Source organism: Carlito syrichta, unplaced genomic scaffold, assembly GCF_000164805.1.
Source record: "Carlito syrichta isolate Samal-C Ts95f unplaced genomic scaffold, Tarsius_syrichta-2.0.1 Scaffold302096, whole genome shotgun sequence".
Lineage (NCBI taxonomy): Eukaryota > Metazoa > Chordata > Mammalia > Primates > Tarsiidae > Carlito > Carlito syrichta.
Window position 1 is genome coordinate 9683 of NW_007246192.1, and position 17615 is coordinate 27297.

Below are 17615 nucleotides of genomic sequence, written 5' to 3' on the forward strand. Positions count from 1 at the left end.
TGTTACTGACTTTTAAAATTAGAATTAAATATAGATGATTTATGAATGTATTTTTTATGTCTATCTATTTAGATCTTGTAATCACAAAATACTGGGGGTGCCAAAAAATGTGTACACATTTAAAGAGATATTATCTATTACTTTTCAAAGTGCTTTTCAGAAGTTATCTGGACACTGATGGTAGCCACTTTGAACCCTTTTGTAATTGCAGAAGTCAAATGTGACTTGTATTCATCCTTTGGTGTTGTTATATGAGTATTACAATTTTAATTCAGTTTTTCCTTGCTTAAAATATGTATACATTTTTTGGCATCCTCTATATATTTTTATTTTATTACAATGAAGCCTGAAATTAATGTGTTATATATCCTTATTTTATATTGTGACTTTTTTTCTATATTCAAAGCAATTTGAAGGAATTTCCTTTTCTTGAATATATTTTCTAAGAAATAACATTTAAACTTTTTCTATATATTTATTTTAACAATTTTATGATATTTGTGTTTATGTAAGAGACTTTCTCTTTAAAAACAAAGTCTTATCTTCGTGATTTCATTTGCCAATAATTACAAAATTTTGGACACATTTTTGAGTTATTTTCCCACACATAAAATATTCTGTTGCTTTTATTTGACCAAGTATAAAGACTTGGGTAAATTTGATGCCTTTTAGAAAGTAATGGAAACCATTGCCTTTTCTGTGTGCTTTTATGTTTAACTTCTCTTGGCATTAAGTGAAAAATGTGAGTTAACTTTTAAACATTTTTCACAGGGAAGAGACTTCCACCTTAGAATATTGTTGCCTGAAGATTTACAACTGAAGAATGCAAGGTGATGTGGTGTTTACTTGTATACATTGCATCTTGGTGAGATGGTGGGATAGGCAGTAAATCTGGTATAAATTGATTCTAGTGACTTGAGTTTTGCCTAACATGCTTATTAGTAAGTCACCCAGAAAGAAACATTTCTTATTTTTTCAAACTAATGTGGCAGTTGTAAATAATTTTTACTGGTGCTGAAGTTCTTTTCAAAGTTAGCACATTAATTCTCTGATTTTTTTTTTATTTAAAGCAGTAAATAGCAATTGTATATACTTCACTAACAATTACTGAATAGGGGTATAAAGGGAGCATACAAAAAAAAGATGAGAAGACTTTCTCCAACTTTTGACTGATATTATTAATGTGTATATTCATTATATGGGAAGTCCCACATCAGTTCATTCCTGGTATAAGTTAATAGGTACTAACATTGAGTGTTGGTAGAGACAACGAGTAAGGATATGAGGTGGAAAATTTAGATTCCACCCCAAATCTCAATTCTGCATGTAAATATCTCTGGAGAAGATATTTAGAGAAAAAGGAATCCAGAGATATTTGTGAGTAGAATTGAGAGAGTTTTGTGACTGATTAGAAGTGTAAGAAAGAGGGAAAGAGAAGTGGAGGATGCTTTTTAAGTTCTTTGTTCAGATCACTAAGCTAGGGAAGCAGTCTCAGGTGGAGAAGTAGAAGGGAGATTGTTTTAAGGCATATTGGGTGTGAAATATCCAGAGAAGCTATTTAGTAAACAATAGTGTATTGGTGTGGAACTAGAGTGTGAGACTTGGAGTGGAGATATACATGGTAGTCACAATAAGCATAGGATTTGGGATCATGAGTATGAATTGACTTTACTGTAGTGCCTCTATCTGGAGAATGAAAAGAGAAAGCCAATGACAGGACCTTGAGAGCATACTGACATTTAAAGGACTGGTAGCTAAAGAGGAACTTAGAAGGAGACTAAGGTTTGACCAGTAAAGAGGAAAATTTGGACAGAGCGGCTTAAGGAGGGAATGGTTCACATTGCTGAGGGGTTGCAAAGAGACCAGGTTAGGTCTGAGTAGGTTTTGTTCAGTGGCAGAAGCCAGCTTGTGTTAGGTTTTGGGCTGAATGAATGGGTAAAAAGGGAATGGAGACAGTCTCAACTACTTTGAAGAAAAGAAGTTAGTTAGAGAACAGTATGCACTCAAGGAAGAGTTATGATGTTGTTTTTAAAGATAATATACATTAGCAACGTAGTTCATTAAGGAGACAAAAACTAGCAGAACATAAATTAAGGATACCACAGTGAAGGGATAATTAATGAAGTGAACAAGTTGGTGGTAAGGAATGAAAAGCACATTTGGAGAGTGGGTTACCAATGAACAGTTGAATGCACTGCTCTGCCATGAGAGAGGAGACAGGGATAGGCATGTGGTTTGCTCACCAAAAATGGAGTTGTGATTATTTGAAAAGTCCATGATTGTGGAAAACTGAGAGAGGCTTCCTGTGTATAAGTAAATAAAGAAGCAAATTCGGACAGTAGTATCTCTTAAGCTGAATAAAGAAAAACTTGAGAGAATAGTTAACAGTGCTGAGGGTCACAAAGAGATGCTGAGGTTCATAAGTAAAAAAATTCTTTAGAAGAGTTACTTACCTAGTAATATAGAGATCACAGCTGAGGTGAGCCAGCAAATGGGTGAACATTAACTTGTCAATTAAAAGTATATGTCCCTTTAAACACATTAATCTGGAATTTGAAGATTATATTGCTACATGTGCTTTTTCAAATACAAGTTTGATATATATTATGATCAAAACTGTTGGTTTTATTTAACCTACCTTGGAGAAGCATCTAGTTCAATAGAGAACTTTGCTTTGAATATGTTAAAGTTTAAAAAAAAGATATACTGCTTGCATGTCATTTACTGACTGCAGTTATTTATATTTTGAAATAGAATTAGTACTGGCAGTTTGAAGGCAAGACTTTCAACAGTGTCAGTGGTAAAAATTTTATTAACTTGTCAGAATTATGTTTATGCCATTCTTTTGTGTCTACGTGTATGTTTGCGTTGGCATACAAATAAGTTTTTTCTTTTAATTCTGAACAATGAACAAACCATTTTGTCCCATTAAAATTTTAGATTACTGTGCAGTTGGCAGCTGAGAACAATACTTAGTGGATACCATCAAATAGTCCAACAGGTAAGTCCTTTTTACAAGATTTATGCTTTAAGCAAGGATAAGAAATTACTAAATTTACTCTTCTTTAAAGACATGTTTTGCAGAATGTTGTAATAAACTGGTTTAATAGTTGCTGAGTCTGGTAGTTCATCTCTATCTATCAAATATGTTAAGGACTCATACATTATAAAAAGTATTTTTAAATCTCATTATCCTCAGGAGATCTCCAGGTAGCATTTGTGTTGAAACTAATTTCTATCCTTGAGACTTTAGGTTCTTCAGATGCCTTCACCCTTATCCATATCCATCACTTCTTGAATGATTTTTCTGCTGAGATTGAATAGTGATGATAGGGGGGGAAAAAAAAGACCCATTTAGAGCTGTAGGATATCTGTGGCAAAAATGAGATTTTTTAGCTCTGGATTAGCAACAGAAAGGTGTGGTGGAAAGCACTAGGATCATGTGTACTTGTGTAATGAGTGGAGATAAATGCAGCTTAGGTGAGATATAGTCAGGATTTATTTAGTTATTCTTTATGTTTAGGTTCCTGTACCTGAAAATTCCTTTAAAGATTAGAGAAACTTAAAAAAAATCACTGTTATTGAAGCAAAATAATAACATAATAAAAATCTTTTAGAAAAATAAATGTTAGTAGAATTGCATTTCTTTTGATGCTTTATTCTTGTGTGTTTTTTTTCCCAATTTCCTGTATCTTTTCTATCTTAAAGGCAGGTTATTATCCATAGTAACTGACAATAACAGTTACTTTCACATAAAGCATTACTGAGCTACAAAGAAATATAGGATATAACTATTTGATTTGGAGAATGTAGGCTGTCATCTTGGCAGTATAATTGCGGAATTTTTTTAAGGTGATGTTTAAATTATTTCTGTTTTTTTCCTACATCCCATGACTCTTTATATTGTACCCTAAAGTTTAAGAAATGAATCTATTGATATTTAAATAGTCTGAAAAATTTGTTAATAATGGCTAAGTATAATAATAAGATTTTTAACTCTGTTTTTCTCTACCAAATCACCAAGAAGGTTCTTAGAAAAAGTCCCAGTTACTTATTTATCTCTCCCTGACCTCAATTGATCTGGTAGAACCTAGTTATTAGATTATCTTTGTTTTATTTCAGAGTTCAGGTGAATATTGCTATTCTTTTCTTGTATTATTTTTAATTTTAGTACATGTGGGCCAAGGAGTCAGCAAACTTTTTTTCTGTAAAGGACCAGATAGTAAATTTTTCATACTTGGTAGGCCATAAGGTCTCTGTGACAACTACTCAACTGTGCTCTTAGAACGCCAAAGCAACTATTGACAAGAAGTAATTTAATGGGTGTGACTGCGTGCTGATAAAACTTTGTTTGAGCTAGATTTATAGGGTGAAGTTCCCAAACCTTTGATGTAATTTGTTATTCATCTGTAATAAACTAATATACAAAAAGGGATAGTCAAAGATTTTTTTCTATAAACCTGTACCCACTCAAAGCTATGTTAAGATGTGAATCACAGTGTTCATGCATTGTGGAAATATCTTAGATTCTTATTTTTCTCATCTAAAGAAAGCAAACATTCACATATTGACTATGTTCAGAATTGTGTGTAGTGCATCACAAAAAGTAGCAAACACAATAATTTAATCTTAGACAAATGATGTAGAGTTCTTAGAAAATAGTGTGAAACTTGATAATTTGCTTTTTATTCTACAGTTATTTTAAGAATGAAGGGTTTCTAGGAAATGGAACCATAAGCCTTACATATTTATTCTGCATTAGAGGTTATTTCCTTTTACTACCTAATTATATTTGGTTTTACTTTAATTAATAACTATCTTCTTTTGAATTAATGTGGATTAGTTGTGAAAGGACAAAAACAATAATTATAGGTAGTCGTTAAGGTCTAGGAAAAAGTCAAAGTAGACTGTATTGTTGATTAATAATTGCTAATTAATTGCTCTAACTAGATTTTTAAAAATCATATTGACTTACCTGATTTTTATATTTTATTCTCCTTTTCCTACTCACATCACTCCTATACTACACCTTCAACTTTTTCTTCTTCAGAAATGATGTGGTTTGCTAGATTTGCTAAACAATGGCAGTAAACAGTGGTGAAGGAACAGAGGTATATGAGGTTTTAAGTGACTTTTGTACACAATTTAGTATATCTCACCAAAATAGATCTGAGGGCTTTAATTGCTCTTTCAGAATGAAATTGAGGGAATTAGTAGGGTTGATAACCAATAGTTTACTTCTTATACTTTGCAATTGTAGATATAGCTGTCTTTTTTTCAAACTCGCTTGGGCCTATATTTTATTCAGTTTCAGTGAATGGAATATTTGTTGTACAAATGAAATTAATTGGAAATGTTTTGATCTAGAGAATGCAGCACTCTCCTGATCTAGTGAGCTTTATGATGGAGTTGAAGATGGTTTTGGTAAGAATTTTTTTTCTAGCACTGTTACTGTATTCTAAGTCTTAACTTTTTTTTTTGTAGGTTTTTAAATAGTAACATTATTAGAATTTAAATCTTCCAGCCTCCCAGTCATTTAATGTTTTATTTTACTGTGTACATAAATGTGGATAATACTCTCTTGAACTGTATGAGGAACAGAACTGTGTGTAGGAGCTACTTTGACTGTGTTGTGAAATGGATACCCTGATACTAATGTTGTGTAGGTGGTGAAGAAATAAAATGCACCCTTGCCCTGTCAGAGAATCAAACATCTAAGGAGAGATTAGTCATTTTTAAAGATATAGTATGATATATAAATAAATAATTTTGTTTGTAACTGCAGATATCTGAAAACCTTGTCAGGCTTCATTTTATATTTATAGTTATATAACAGTTTATTCAGTTAATCGATTTTGCATAAAATGCTTGATTATTTAGTTTGCCTTACAGACATTTTAATTATTTTCTTAAAAACTTTTTATTACCCAAAAGAAGAAGGGAGATTTAATACCCAGTCAGGGCTTTGGCATGATCATGGCTTACTGCAGCCTCGACCTTATGGGCTCAGGTGATCCTTCTGCCTTAGCCTCCCAAGTAGCTGGGACTACAGGTGCATGCCACCTTGCCTGGCTAATTTTTTTTTAGATTTTTGTAGAGACAAGGCCTGGGCTGGTCTTGAACTCCTGGACTCAAGCAGTCCTTTGGCCTCTGCCTCCCAAAGTGTTGAGATTATAGGCATGAGCGACCATGCCCCAACTGACCTCTGCTACTTTTTTAGAAGAAAGAGACTGGAGTATTTTAAAAGAAACCCTGGATATTGTATTCATCCCTTTATTAATATGGTAGTCTATATCTCTAACAACTAAGCACTTTTTATCTGTTATTAAATATTCTCAACAAGGTTAATGATAATTTCTTGTAGCTGCTTTGTATTGTAAATAAGGCCCATATGTTATATTTAGTTGATATGTCTCTTAAGTCTTATATGAGACTTATGCAATACTTATTAAAGAGTAGCAGCTCCCTTTCTCCCCACCTTTTTTTATATGCTATCTACTTGTTGAATAAACCAAATTGTTTGTTCTCTAAAATTTTCCACATTATATTTTTGGTTTGTTAGGTATTCATAGCTTATTTTTTAACATATTCTTCTACCTTCTTTGTAATCTGGCAATTAGATCTAGAGGTCTCAGCAGATTTGTGTTCATTTGTTCTGGTAAGAATACATGGGACTCTGTATTTCTTACATGAGGATGCATATAATGTTTGATAATTCCTCTTTTTAGTAAACATTGAGCAATAGGTTTAGACCCATCCAGTATAAATTTCTCATCAGCCTTGTAATTTTAGCATCCAACATTAAGCATTGCTTGCATCCACTGTCTCATTAAGGTTTAGAAATGTGATTTTTAAAATTTGATTGTCTGCATTTATTAGCTGAAAAAGAACTTCCCCTCATCAGTTATTTTGTTAATTTGAGGTAAAGCTCATATTGGAAAGATGAATGCTTGTTTCTCTTCCTTTAAAAAAAATCAGTTTATAGAATAATGAGTTGGTGCCTAGCAACTGTCACTGGGAACTAAAGTTATTTTTTTAGTATCTTTATGAACTCATGGTTTTTATATATTTAAATAACTTTAGTACATTACAGTCATTTTCTTTTTTATGCTTAATTTGTCCCTTTTTTTTTTTTTTTGGTCAGTATAAGCCCCTTCATGTTGGCTCCTGAGTTCTTTGAACATAACCCAAGCTTCTTTGCTTTCTGACGCCAGTTGCTCCAGGCTCATTTACTCATCCTGTCCCAAACTGTGATCAGCCATTTCTCTAAAGAGCCATGGTTTTGTGGGAAATGGTATTTGTATGCCTCAGTATGGAAACTAGAGTTCTCATTGCTATTAACTTCTAGGCCTTTTCAGTGGATAAAGCTAGGAAAAATACTTTTAGAGAGTATAATTAATCATGAGTTCATACTGATATTTCCAATTCAAATTTGGCATTACACCGTTTTTACTTATTTGCTTGTGTCTCTTACTCTGAATATGATATTAATATCTGAATATTAACATTATTATAGTATTATGGCTTTTTGTTATTTTTTACTTGTTTTACTTTTTTTCTAACTATATATTTATATTTGTTTATATTAAAATTACAATACTGATATTGCTACTAACAACTGAAAACAGTTTGATATGTCTTTGTGGTTCTTTTTGAGACCTTTTTATTCTTAGCAGCAGCTACCTCATATTGAGAGCTTAGTTGCTAGAATTTTTTGTGAATCCTCTTTCTACTTCTAATAAGAACCTTCTGAGGTAGGGCTTTGCTAAAATGTTTGGGATGAGAGCAAAGAGTTTAAAATAAATTTCCAAAGTTGAAATTTTGATTTATGAACTTACAAATCCTAATCAATAAGAATTATTAAATTGATTATACATTTTATTAAGGGTCATAATATAAATACCTTGAAAAGGTAAGGTGCATAGGTAAAGTGTATTTGGTTTACCTCTCCTTGACACTGGGGAAGTGTTTGAAAAATTTTTATCTCTTTATTGTAATTTTAATAAACTATGCAAATACAGGGACTAAGGTATAACCAGAGTAAAATTAGTTATACCATGTCCCATTAAACTCTTATTACTGAAACTAACTGTATTAGGTTGTCAGTCACAAGTCTATTGGCCATTTAATTTTAAAGAAACACATATGAGTTTAAAACTAATATAAAATATTGTGATTGATCTCTGGTTTACAATATTCTATTTAGTACATTTGTCCCTGCATTTCTGAATAGAAATGAGATCCTATGTTTTAGCTTTTTTCAGAAATTTTGGACATTGATTTTTTTTATTGCTCATTTAACTAAAAATGTAAGACTTATTAGTTTGTTAAGCTGTATTGTTAATAATAGGGTTTCTATAAGATAATCACAAATTAATACTGATATTGCTACTAGCAACTGAAAACAGTTTGATATGTCTTGAGAATGATGCTCAAATGAAATCAGTAGATATTGAACATATTCAAGCAATTTTGTAAATCCCCCATGGAGTTTCCTAGTAATAACTATGCATATAGTGGGAATTCAGTATATATTTAATAAATGGGCAATTACTTACATTTTAAATTAACCCTGTGAGGTAAGTTATTTTATTTCTATATTAGAGCTGAGCCACTGAGAGCCAAACACGTCAAAACTAAGAACTGTTGAAGTTAGGACTGAAAACATTTGTCTTTGCCTTTGTCTCCTTCCCTGTGAAGAATGTATTGCTTCTGCCTTTGTCCTTTTTCCTGTTATTGGTCTAGAATAGAAATAACTTGTCTGACCCAAAGAAGAAGATAGAGTTTATAAATGTCATAAACCTACTAGTGAAAAGCATTTTTACTATTATCTAAGTTCATTTTTTACCTTCAACTTTTGTGGATGGCAGTAATTAATATTTCTGAATAAAAATAGAAATTTCAAAAGAAATACACTACTATATCAACTCATTTTATTTAGTAACACATAGAGTACAATCTTAATAGGACAAATATATTTTTGTAGCCCATCAAGCTATTTTTAGATAATATTAGGCATTTAAGTTATAAAAACGGCAGTATATGCCATGTCTTCTAGAAGCTTAGCTTCTAATTAAATCCATATTGAAATTCTCAGTTTTACAAATCTACTTTCACAGAGCCAAAGTTCTACTTTTAATTCCAAAATAGATTCAAAACTAGATTGAAGTACTTCTAGTATAATAGTTACGATTTTGAAGTGCTATTTTGTAAAATATATTTTTCCAATATCTCAATTTAATAGTATTCTATACTTGTTAAAAAAAAGCATAAGGACTAATAATAGATTAAACATATACTTAAAAGAATAAAAATTTCAGTCTTTTATTAGGGTTGCATTTAGTTGATGTTAATAATTTTTTACTTGTTCCCATCTGGTTTTTAAATTTATTCTAGCTTTATAAAACCTTTGGACAGTCCACTCTGTCTGAACAGCTAAATAATTTGTAGATACACTTATTTTTACTTTCCAAATAAGATATTTGTCTAGGTTAGCACCTTCAAAGTAATTGGTAAGTTTTAGTCTCAGCAGTTCCAGTGATGTTCATATTGCTTGTAAAAAAGATGTAGATTTGAGTTTTGGTTGTGGAACATTAACCATTTTAAAGATGTCGTAGGTGAGCCTAGCAAGAAACAGTACTGTGATCTAGCCAGATGAATGGTAATAATTCTTGAACTTTCATAGTTCAGTAATTCAAAATGTCAGTCAGTGAAAGAAAGTAGCATATAGGTATTTATTGTGATAATGAGGGATTTTTGTTAGAACGGAGTTTGTAATTGTATGCAAATATATCAATCTAGGCAGTATACTTAGAATTTAGGCTTTTCCTTAAAGGCATGTTTACAAAATATATGTGTATCAAACATCATAGTCATGGGACTGGAAAGATGGTGAAGCTTTGAGGATGAAATTTTTTTAAAAGTTTATCTCTGATAGTCATAATAGTCCAAGAGAATACTAAAATCTTAAGTTTTTTTCATGGTATAAAATTGACATTTTGCATGACCTCTAGTGCAGTCCTTTAACTTTTTCTGTCCCTTTTTTTTTTTTTGTAAAAAGGGAATAAGTCAGTCAGATATTCTGTTAAAATAATGGACATTTTTATTAGTTACTAAGAAGATGATGAAATTGTGTTTTGTAATCAGGTACTAATAATTCATTGTCTAGATTACACAGATAATTCTAGTTGTTTTCTTTTAAATAGGAAGTAGCTTTAAAGAATAGACAAGAGCTACATGTACTGCCTCCTCCTCCCCAGTTCTACTCAAGCCTTCTTGAAGAAATAGGAACTCTTGGTTGGGATAAGTATGTCTGTTTTAAAAGCCTCTGTTTTATGCATTTTAATTTATTGTATTTCTACTTTTAGCAAATTATTTTATACCTGTTTTTAGTTAAAGTGTTTCTTTGTAATTAGAGTATCTGACCCTTATTGTTGCTGTGAATTAAAGGGAAGGATATCATCATTACAAATTGACTTACAAAGTAAAATGCTAAATATAATTTGGAAAAAACAACATTTTTATGTATACAGTAAGATGTTGCTATAATAGATATTTTCACTGAACATATAATGTTATTTTAAATGTTACTAAATTATCTCTGTTTTAAGAGTGATGCTTAGAAACGTGAAAGAGACTGGAAAATTTGCAGTATTTTTGTTATAAATGTAGTTATTTTTGGTTAATATATAATTTGGCATGTCTAAATTTAAATATATGTAACATTTTAAGTACTTTTGTAATTTGAGTAGTGAATTTTAACAACTAAGGTTTGGAAGAATCATCTAGTTTTCTTTGGAAAAAAATGATGCATAAAGAAAATTAAAAGAAGTTCAGTAGATGTGTATGCAGGTTGTTAAAAATTTCATCCTTACAGCACCTGGAAAAAAATCTGTGGTGATTTGTTTGATATTCAGTTTCTGAATTTAGTTTTTTTCTTAGTGCAGATACTTTGAAACCTTACATTTGTTATGAAGTGTATTATAAACGTTCTATTTTGAGCTAAAGCAGGAGTAAAAATATGCCGATTTATTTCTTACTACTTCTTAACCACTATCATTACTATTTTAATATTCATTTATTATTTCAGCTTATATTGCTCTATTAATAAGAGAACTCAAAGTCTGACTTAGTTACCATTTGGAGAGAATGTGGAATTTTTTACCACTAAGTTTTTCTGAATGTATTTAAAACATTTTATGATTCATCTGTTTGCTATTTTTCTATTTTTATTTTCTATGAGTGGTCCTTTTGATAGCTTACCTAAAGAATGAGAATATCAAATAACTATTTACAAGAAAACAAGGGACATATTTTAAATATATGTCCTTGAATATATTTTACAACATTACCTGATAACTGAAGAAAAACTAGAGGTATAAACATATTTTATTTTCAACTTATTCCCATATAAATTTGTTTGTAGAGGTGATAAAAATGTACTGTGATTATAAGAGAAAGAAGCAGGATTCTTTATGTTTGTCTCTACCTCTCACATCCCTTTACAAGGTTGCTTTGTTTGTTTGTTTTTACTTAGAACAATTCCTTAATTCTTTCTCTTATCCTAGACCAATTTCTTCCACTACTGAATTTGAATGAGTGGGCCATACCTCTTTTGGTGCACCTATGTGTAGAGATGGTTTAGCCATTCCTTTAGGCATGTCTTTAGTTAAGACTTCTTAATTTTTTATAAATACATCTTTTTTTTTTTTTTTTTTAATCTGGCGGCCACTCTGTCACCCAGGCTGGAGTGCAGTGGTACAGTCACAGCTCACTATAGCCTCAAACTCCTGGGTTTAGGCGATTCTTACACCTCAGCCTTCTGAGTAGCTGGGATGGCAGGCATGCACGACCATGCCAGATAATTTTTTGTAGAAACAAGATCTCACTGTGTTGTCCAGACTGGTCTTGAACTTCTGGGCTCAAGCAATCCTCCATCTTGGCCTCTCAAAGTGCTAGTATTACAGGCGTGAGCTACCACATCTGGCCCAATACTTTTGAACCTACTGTCTTCCTGGTTAATTTTCAAAGTCTGTGGATCTGTACTTAGAAACCCTGAGTATGTATATACTGGTTCTTGCACAAACTTCAACTTCAAATTTAAACTGTTAAAACCTTACTTAAATCATGATTGCAAGTAATAGTGTTTCACTATAGATAGACTGCTTAAAGTCTGTATAATCCAGTTATTTTATATGTTTTCTAAATTTTACCCTTGGATCTTAGAATGGAACTGCATTATTCTGGGCTCTTGTATAATCGCTCTTGAGGATGCACTGACTTGCATTAAGGGACGTTGTATGAAATAGTGCTATGAAATGTATTAGGGATTTTATGTATGAAGGTCTTTAATTTTGTGGTACAGCACTGTCTTTTTGAGAAACCATGAAAGTTTTCTCCCATTTCAGATATTGAAAAAGTCATGTTTCTCCTGAATATCTGACCTGTTCTTTAATGAATAATATGAATTCTATAATTGATTATGGTCTCTGACTTGGCCCCTAGGAAGGTTAGTATCAAATTTTTGACCCTCTTTTTAGAGCCATGCTGGATATAGAATTTATGTTTCTATATACACTAATCTTATCCTAGCTTTTGTTCTCCTGCAATTCTTCAGTTCATATCAAGGATGCATCTTTTCTATGTGGCTCATTACTGTTGATGTTGCTCTTGATTGTCAGGTTGAGGTAACATTTCTCAGGTTTCTGTACTGTATTTACACAGATTTGGAATTTTTCTGCTTGGGAGATTTGTTTATTCTCCTTCATTTATTTATTCATTCAGCCATTAATTTGAAATACTTTGAACTCATGGATATTTGTTTTATAATTTGTGTTATAATCTAAAAGTATTTATTCTGTTGCTCAACTTATTCTAGCCTTGTCCATTGAGAGCTCTTAGTTACCTCCTGTGTCCTTTTGACATATCCCGCCATTGTGGATTTTTTTTTTTTTTAACATTCTCTTGCTTTCTAGCACTGGAAAAAATCTTGTGTATTTCTTCTCCTAGTCTTAGAATCAGCCATTTTTCTAAGGAGGCTGGTTCCTTTTATTGGTGAGTGGTATTAGTAACTGGAATCTTGGTGTGTTGTTGCTTCTAGGCCCTTTCAGCTGAAAAAGCAAGAAAATTTGTGTCCATATTAACTTATGTATATATATATCTGTAAATGTTTATATGTATTTATGTATCTGTATTAAACTAAATATGAGTTCGTAGTGATGTCTTCAACTCCAATTCATTATCATATGGATCTTTCTTTTTTTTCCCCCACAGGAAAAAATAAATTTTATTTAATGACCAAGTACACACACATTTACACAATATTTACTCTTATCATGTGGGTTAGATTATGAAATATTCTGTTCTGTGTTCTTTCATTAAAAAAAATACTGGTCACAATTTAGTAAGTATATTTTGCAAAACATTATTTTGTTACAACCCATAACTACTCTAGAGCATTACCAATGCTGAACTATAATTTTAGGGAAATGTATGGTCTTGCTCCTTCTTGGAATTAGTCCATGGTAGTATTTTATGTACTCAGGGAAAAGGAAATTAATATAGCCTTGCTACCATGTATCCAGCCTGGACATGATATCTGTTTTCAGTGTGCTTAAATCATCCACCTTCCCAGGCCCAAGACTTGAGGACCCTTTGTCTATATTATTTTATATAAAAGTCTTTTTTATGTACATTATTTTACTTGATTCTCATAACAACTCTGTGAGGTAGGTGGAAAAATATCAAATTCACTTCATAGATAATAAAGTTAAGGTTCAGAAAAGGTTAAGTGACTTTCCTAGTAAAAGTGACATACCTAGTAAAAGGCAGAGGTAGAATAAGAGCCATCAACTTTTTTTAATTTAATTTTTTTATTTTTTTTGAGTTGTAGTCTCACTCTGTCGCCCAGGCTGGAGTGCAGTCGCACACTCACAGCCACCCCAGCGTCGACCTGCTGGGCTCTGGTGATCCTTCTGCCTCAGCCTTCCAAGTAGTTGGAACTTTAGGTGCATGCTACCACGCCCAGCTAATTTTTTATTTATTGTAGAGACGAGGTCTCACTAAGTTGCCTGGGCTGGTCTCGAACTTGCGGGCTCAGGCAATCCACTTGCCTCAGTCTCCCAAAGTGCTGGGATTACAGACTGAGCCACCAAGCCCCGCCAGAGCCATCAACTTTTAGGTTAAAGGCCCTTTTCTCTAAACCACGTAGCTTCTGAGAGTATAAACTAACCTCAAGTATTTTCACCACTTCATCCTCATTTTATTCTTGTTGATGCAACTTTATTTAGGATACAACAAAAGACCTAAATCTAAGTTTATCATGTCAAGTTTATGCTTCTCTACCAGTGAAAACTTCGGGCCACAGAACATATATTTTTTGGAAAGCACTATCTTGTGGTTGTAGTCTAAAGTCACATAAGCAGTGTGAAGGATCCTAGAGACCAAGGAAATTGAAGAGAAGTGAGAGGAAGGAGTATAAAATGGAACATACTAGTGGATTTAGTCTCTGAGCTTTTACTTTTGTGAGAGGGTTCAATGGAGAGCTTTATGCAGGTGAGACTTGAAGCTTCTGAAGATCTAAGTCTTGATGAGGTTATTCAAATTCAAACCTTGAATGCATTATGAAAGTAGGCCATGGTCATCAAAAACTTGGTACTTGATTCTCTCCCAAAATGCTAGAATTTGAATGCCACAATACATATCAATTCATGTTTTTGTCCATTAATGGTCCATAGGTTTCTTTAAATGAAGTCCATTTTATAGTCCATAGATATCAGTGTTCTGCAAAACTGCAGGAAATCCAAGGCTTGCGGCAAACCACAGACAACCATATGGATCTTTCTAGCCTACTTTCTTGGTTTATCTGCAATCTTATACTCCAACACTGAGAAACCCAACTCCCACCATCTGTCATTCATTTACTTAATTGTTCTGTTCTAGTATATGTGGGGCACCCCAAAACTCAGAATTTATTTATAAAAAATTGTGTCTTTATTCTAACATGTTTAAACTTAAGTCACTTTCAACGTATTCTTCATTTGATGGTATACCCTATCGAGATGCTTTTTCCACTGCTCAAAACAGTTTTTGAACTTGTCAGTTTTAATGCCTTCTAGTGTTTGTTCTGTTTTTTTGTTTTACCTCTTCCAAATCAGCAAAACGTTTTCTTTTGTGGACTTTTTTCACCCGGGGAAATAAAAAAGTTGCTCAGGCAAAATTAGGTGATTTAGGAGGGTGAGGCATGGGGGTCATGCAGATTTTGGTCTCAAACTGCTTACACTCAACTTGCTGTGGGCAGGTGCATTGTCACAGTGGAAGAACCAGTCATCTGTTTGCCACAACTCGGGATGTTTCTTCCATAAATTGTAAATCAAAACTTCCAGATAAAAACTTTGGTTGACTGTTTTATCCATAGGAACTAATTTTGAGTGTACTACAAGGGGCCCACCCTCCAAAAGATAATTCTGGCTTTCTGGGGGTCCTTGCAGAGCACTATCAGAATTGTTATTTTGTATTCCTCTGGATAACAACTTTATCAACTATACAATACTTAATATTGTGGATTTTTTTTTATGTTATAGGCTCTACTCAATTTTCAAATACTTAGGTTAGCACCTGTTTCCTCCTCCTCCTTCAATGTATTAATGCTTGTTTCATATGTTTGTAACACAGTTAGATTGTTTTGCCAGTTCTCCATTCCATCCTGTGATCATTTTTAAAAATGATTTTAGGATTTATAATAGTGTTCCTTTTTTTCCCAAATACATTTTTTGTGCCTCTTTTATTTTTCTTAATCTGTATTGCAGAGTCATATTAATTTTATAATTTTTTTTCAAAGATCCAGCTTTTAACTTTATTTTCTCTACTGTATATTTTCTATGTCATCAATTTCTACTTATTAAGCATTTCTTTTCTTTTCTTTGGATTTATGTTTTCTGTAATTGCTTGAGATGGATACTTAGGTTACTGATATTTTTTCCAATCTGTCTTATTTTATATGTATTAATTTTAAGCAATTCTCCAGGAGCAATTTTGCTAGATCTCACAAGTTTTGGTATTACATTTTTATTACTATCAGTTAAAAATATTAATTTCCACTGGAACTTTTTGGGGGGCCTAATGGTTTATTTAGTATATTATTTAATTTCAAACAACTGGAGGTCTTTTGGTTATCTTTTTGTTACTGGGTTTTTAAGAAGCTTAATTCTACTTGGGTCAGGGACCATGCTTTTAATTATCTCAGTACTTCTAAGTGTATTGAGGCTTGATTTATGATCCAGCACCTTGTCAACTATGGTAAATATTCTGTTTCCACTTGAAAAGAGTATGTAATCTTTTGCTGGGTACAGTGCTTTATTTATTCATTCATGTTTATTATACTAGCCAGATATTCTATATGTTTAATGAATTTTTTTTTTCTTTTTGTCTGCTTGTTTTTTTTTTTTTTGAGTTGGAGTCTCACTCTGTCGCCCAGACTGGAGTGCAGTGGCTGCTCCCAGCCACCATAGCCTCAACCTGCTGGGCTCCGGCGATCCTTCTGCCTCAGCCTTCCAAGTAGCTGGAACTACAGGTGTGCGCTATCACACCCGGCTAATTTTTTGATTTATTGTAGAGATGAGGTCTTACCAAGTTGCCCAGGTGGGTCTCGAACCCGCGAGCTCAGGCAATCCACTCACCTCAGCCTCCCAAAGCGTGGGATTACAGACCGAGCCACCGAGCCCAGCTTGTCTGCTTGTTTTAAGAACTCTGGAGATAGCTGTGTTACATTCTCCCAGTGATGGTGAATTTTTGAAATTGTCTTTGTCCTCTCAGATTTTACTTTATATATTTACAGTAATGTTATGGAGTGCATACAGATTTATAATTACTGCATCTTCCTTGTGGATTTTTTTTTCTTTTATCTTTAGGAAATGTTTTCACTTCTACCAATATTCTTATCTTACTGTCTACTTTGTTAAGTATCAGTATAACTACACAAGGGAACTAGTTACACATATAAAACAATTACTCTTTAACATTTGCTTCTTTTTTAAAAGCAGACTTTAATGCTCTGCTGAAATTCTCTTTTTCTCTATTTTTTTCACAGTTGTTTTAATTTTTTTTTTTTTTTTGCTGGCAGCCACCAGAAACTGGAGAAGTAAGGAACAGATTCTCTCCTAGAGCCTCCAGCGAGAGCATATTTCTGCTGACACCTTGATTTCTGCTTAGTGAACTGATGTAAAACTTCTGGCCTCCAGAGCTATGAAAATAAATTCCTGTTGTTTTAGCTAAATGTGTGTGTGTGTGTGTGTGTGTGTGTGTGTGTGTTTCTCTGTCTCTACTAAGCCCTGTAATCTAGATTCCTTTGAGTCTTTTTCTGTTTTCATTTTTTTTCTTGTGGTTTGCAGTCATATGGTCCTGTTCCTATATCTTTGCATTCTTAACACTTTGTTTATGTTTGTTGGGTTTTTTTGAGTTGGAGTCTCACTCCATCACCCAGACTGGAGTGCAGTGGCGGCTCCCGGCCACCGCAGCCTCGACCTGCTGGGCTCCGACAATCCTTCTGCCTCAGCCTTCCAAGTAGCTGGAACTACAGGCACACGCTACCACGCCCGGCTAATTTTTTTGATTTATTG

At 32.9% G+C, this 17615-nt stretch overlaps 1 protein-coding gene across 1 annotated transcript in view; it reads left to right on the plus strand.

Annotated features, from left to right (window-relative positions):
- Positions 1–771: 771 nt before the first annotated feature.
- The window catches only part of FANCL (Fanconi anemia complementation group L), a gene marked incomplete at its 5' end in the record, with an annotated part of 60256 nt that continues 43412 nt past the window's right edge, over positions 772–17615 (plus strand). The window contains 4 exons of the mRNA XM_008056079.1: positions 772–830; positions 2941–3001; positions 5368–5424; positions 10206–10306. Coding sequence (XP_008054270.1) covers positions 772–830; positions 2941–3001; positions 5368–5424; positions 10206–10306 — 278 coding nt within the window. The remainder of the gene's footprint in view (positions 831–2940; positions 3002–5367; positions 5425–10205; positions 10307–17615) is intronic.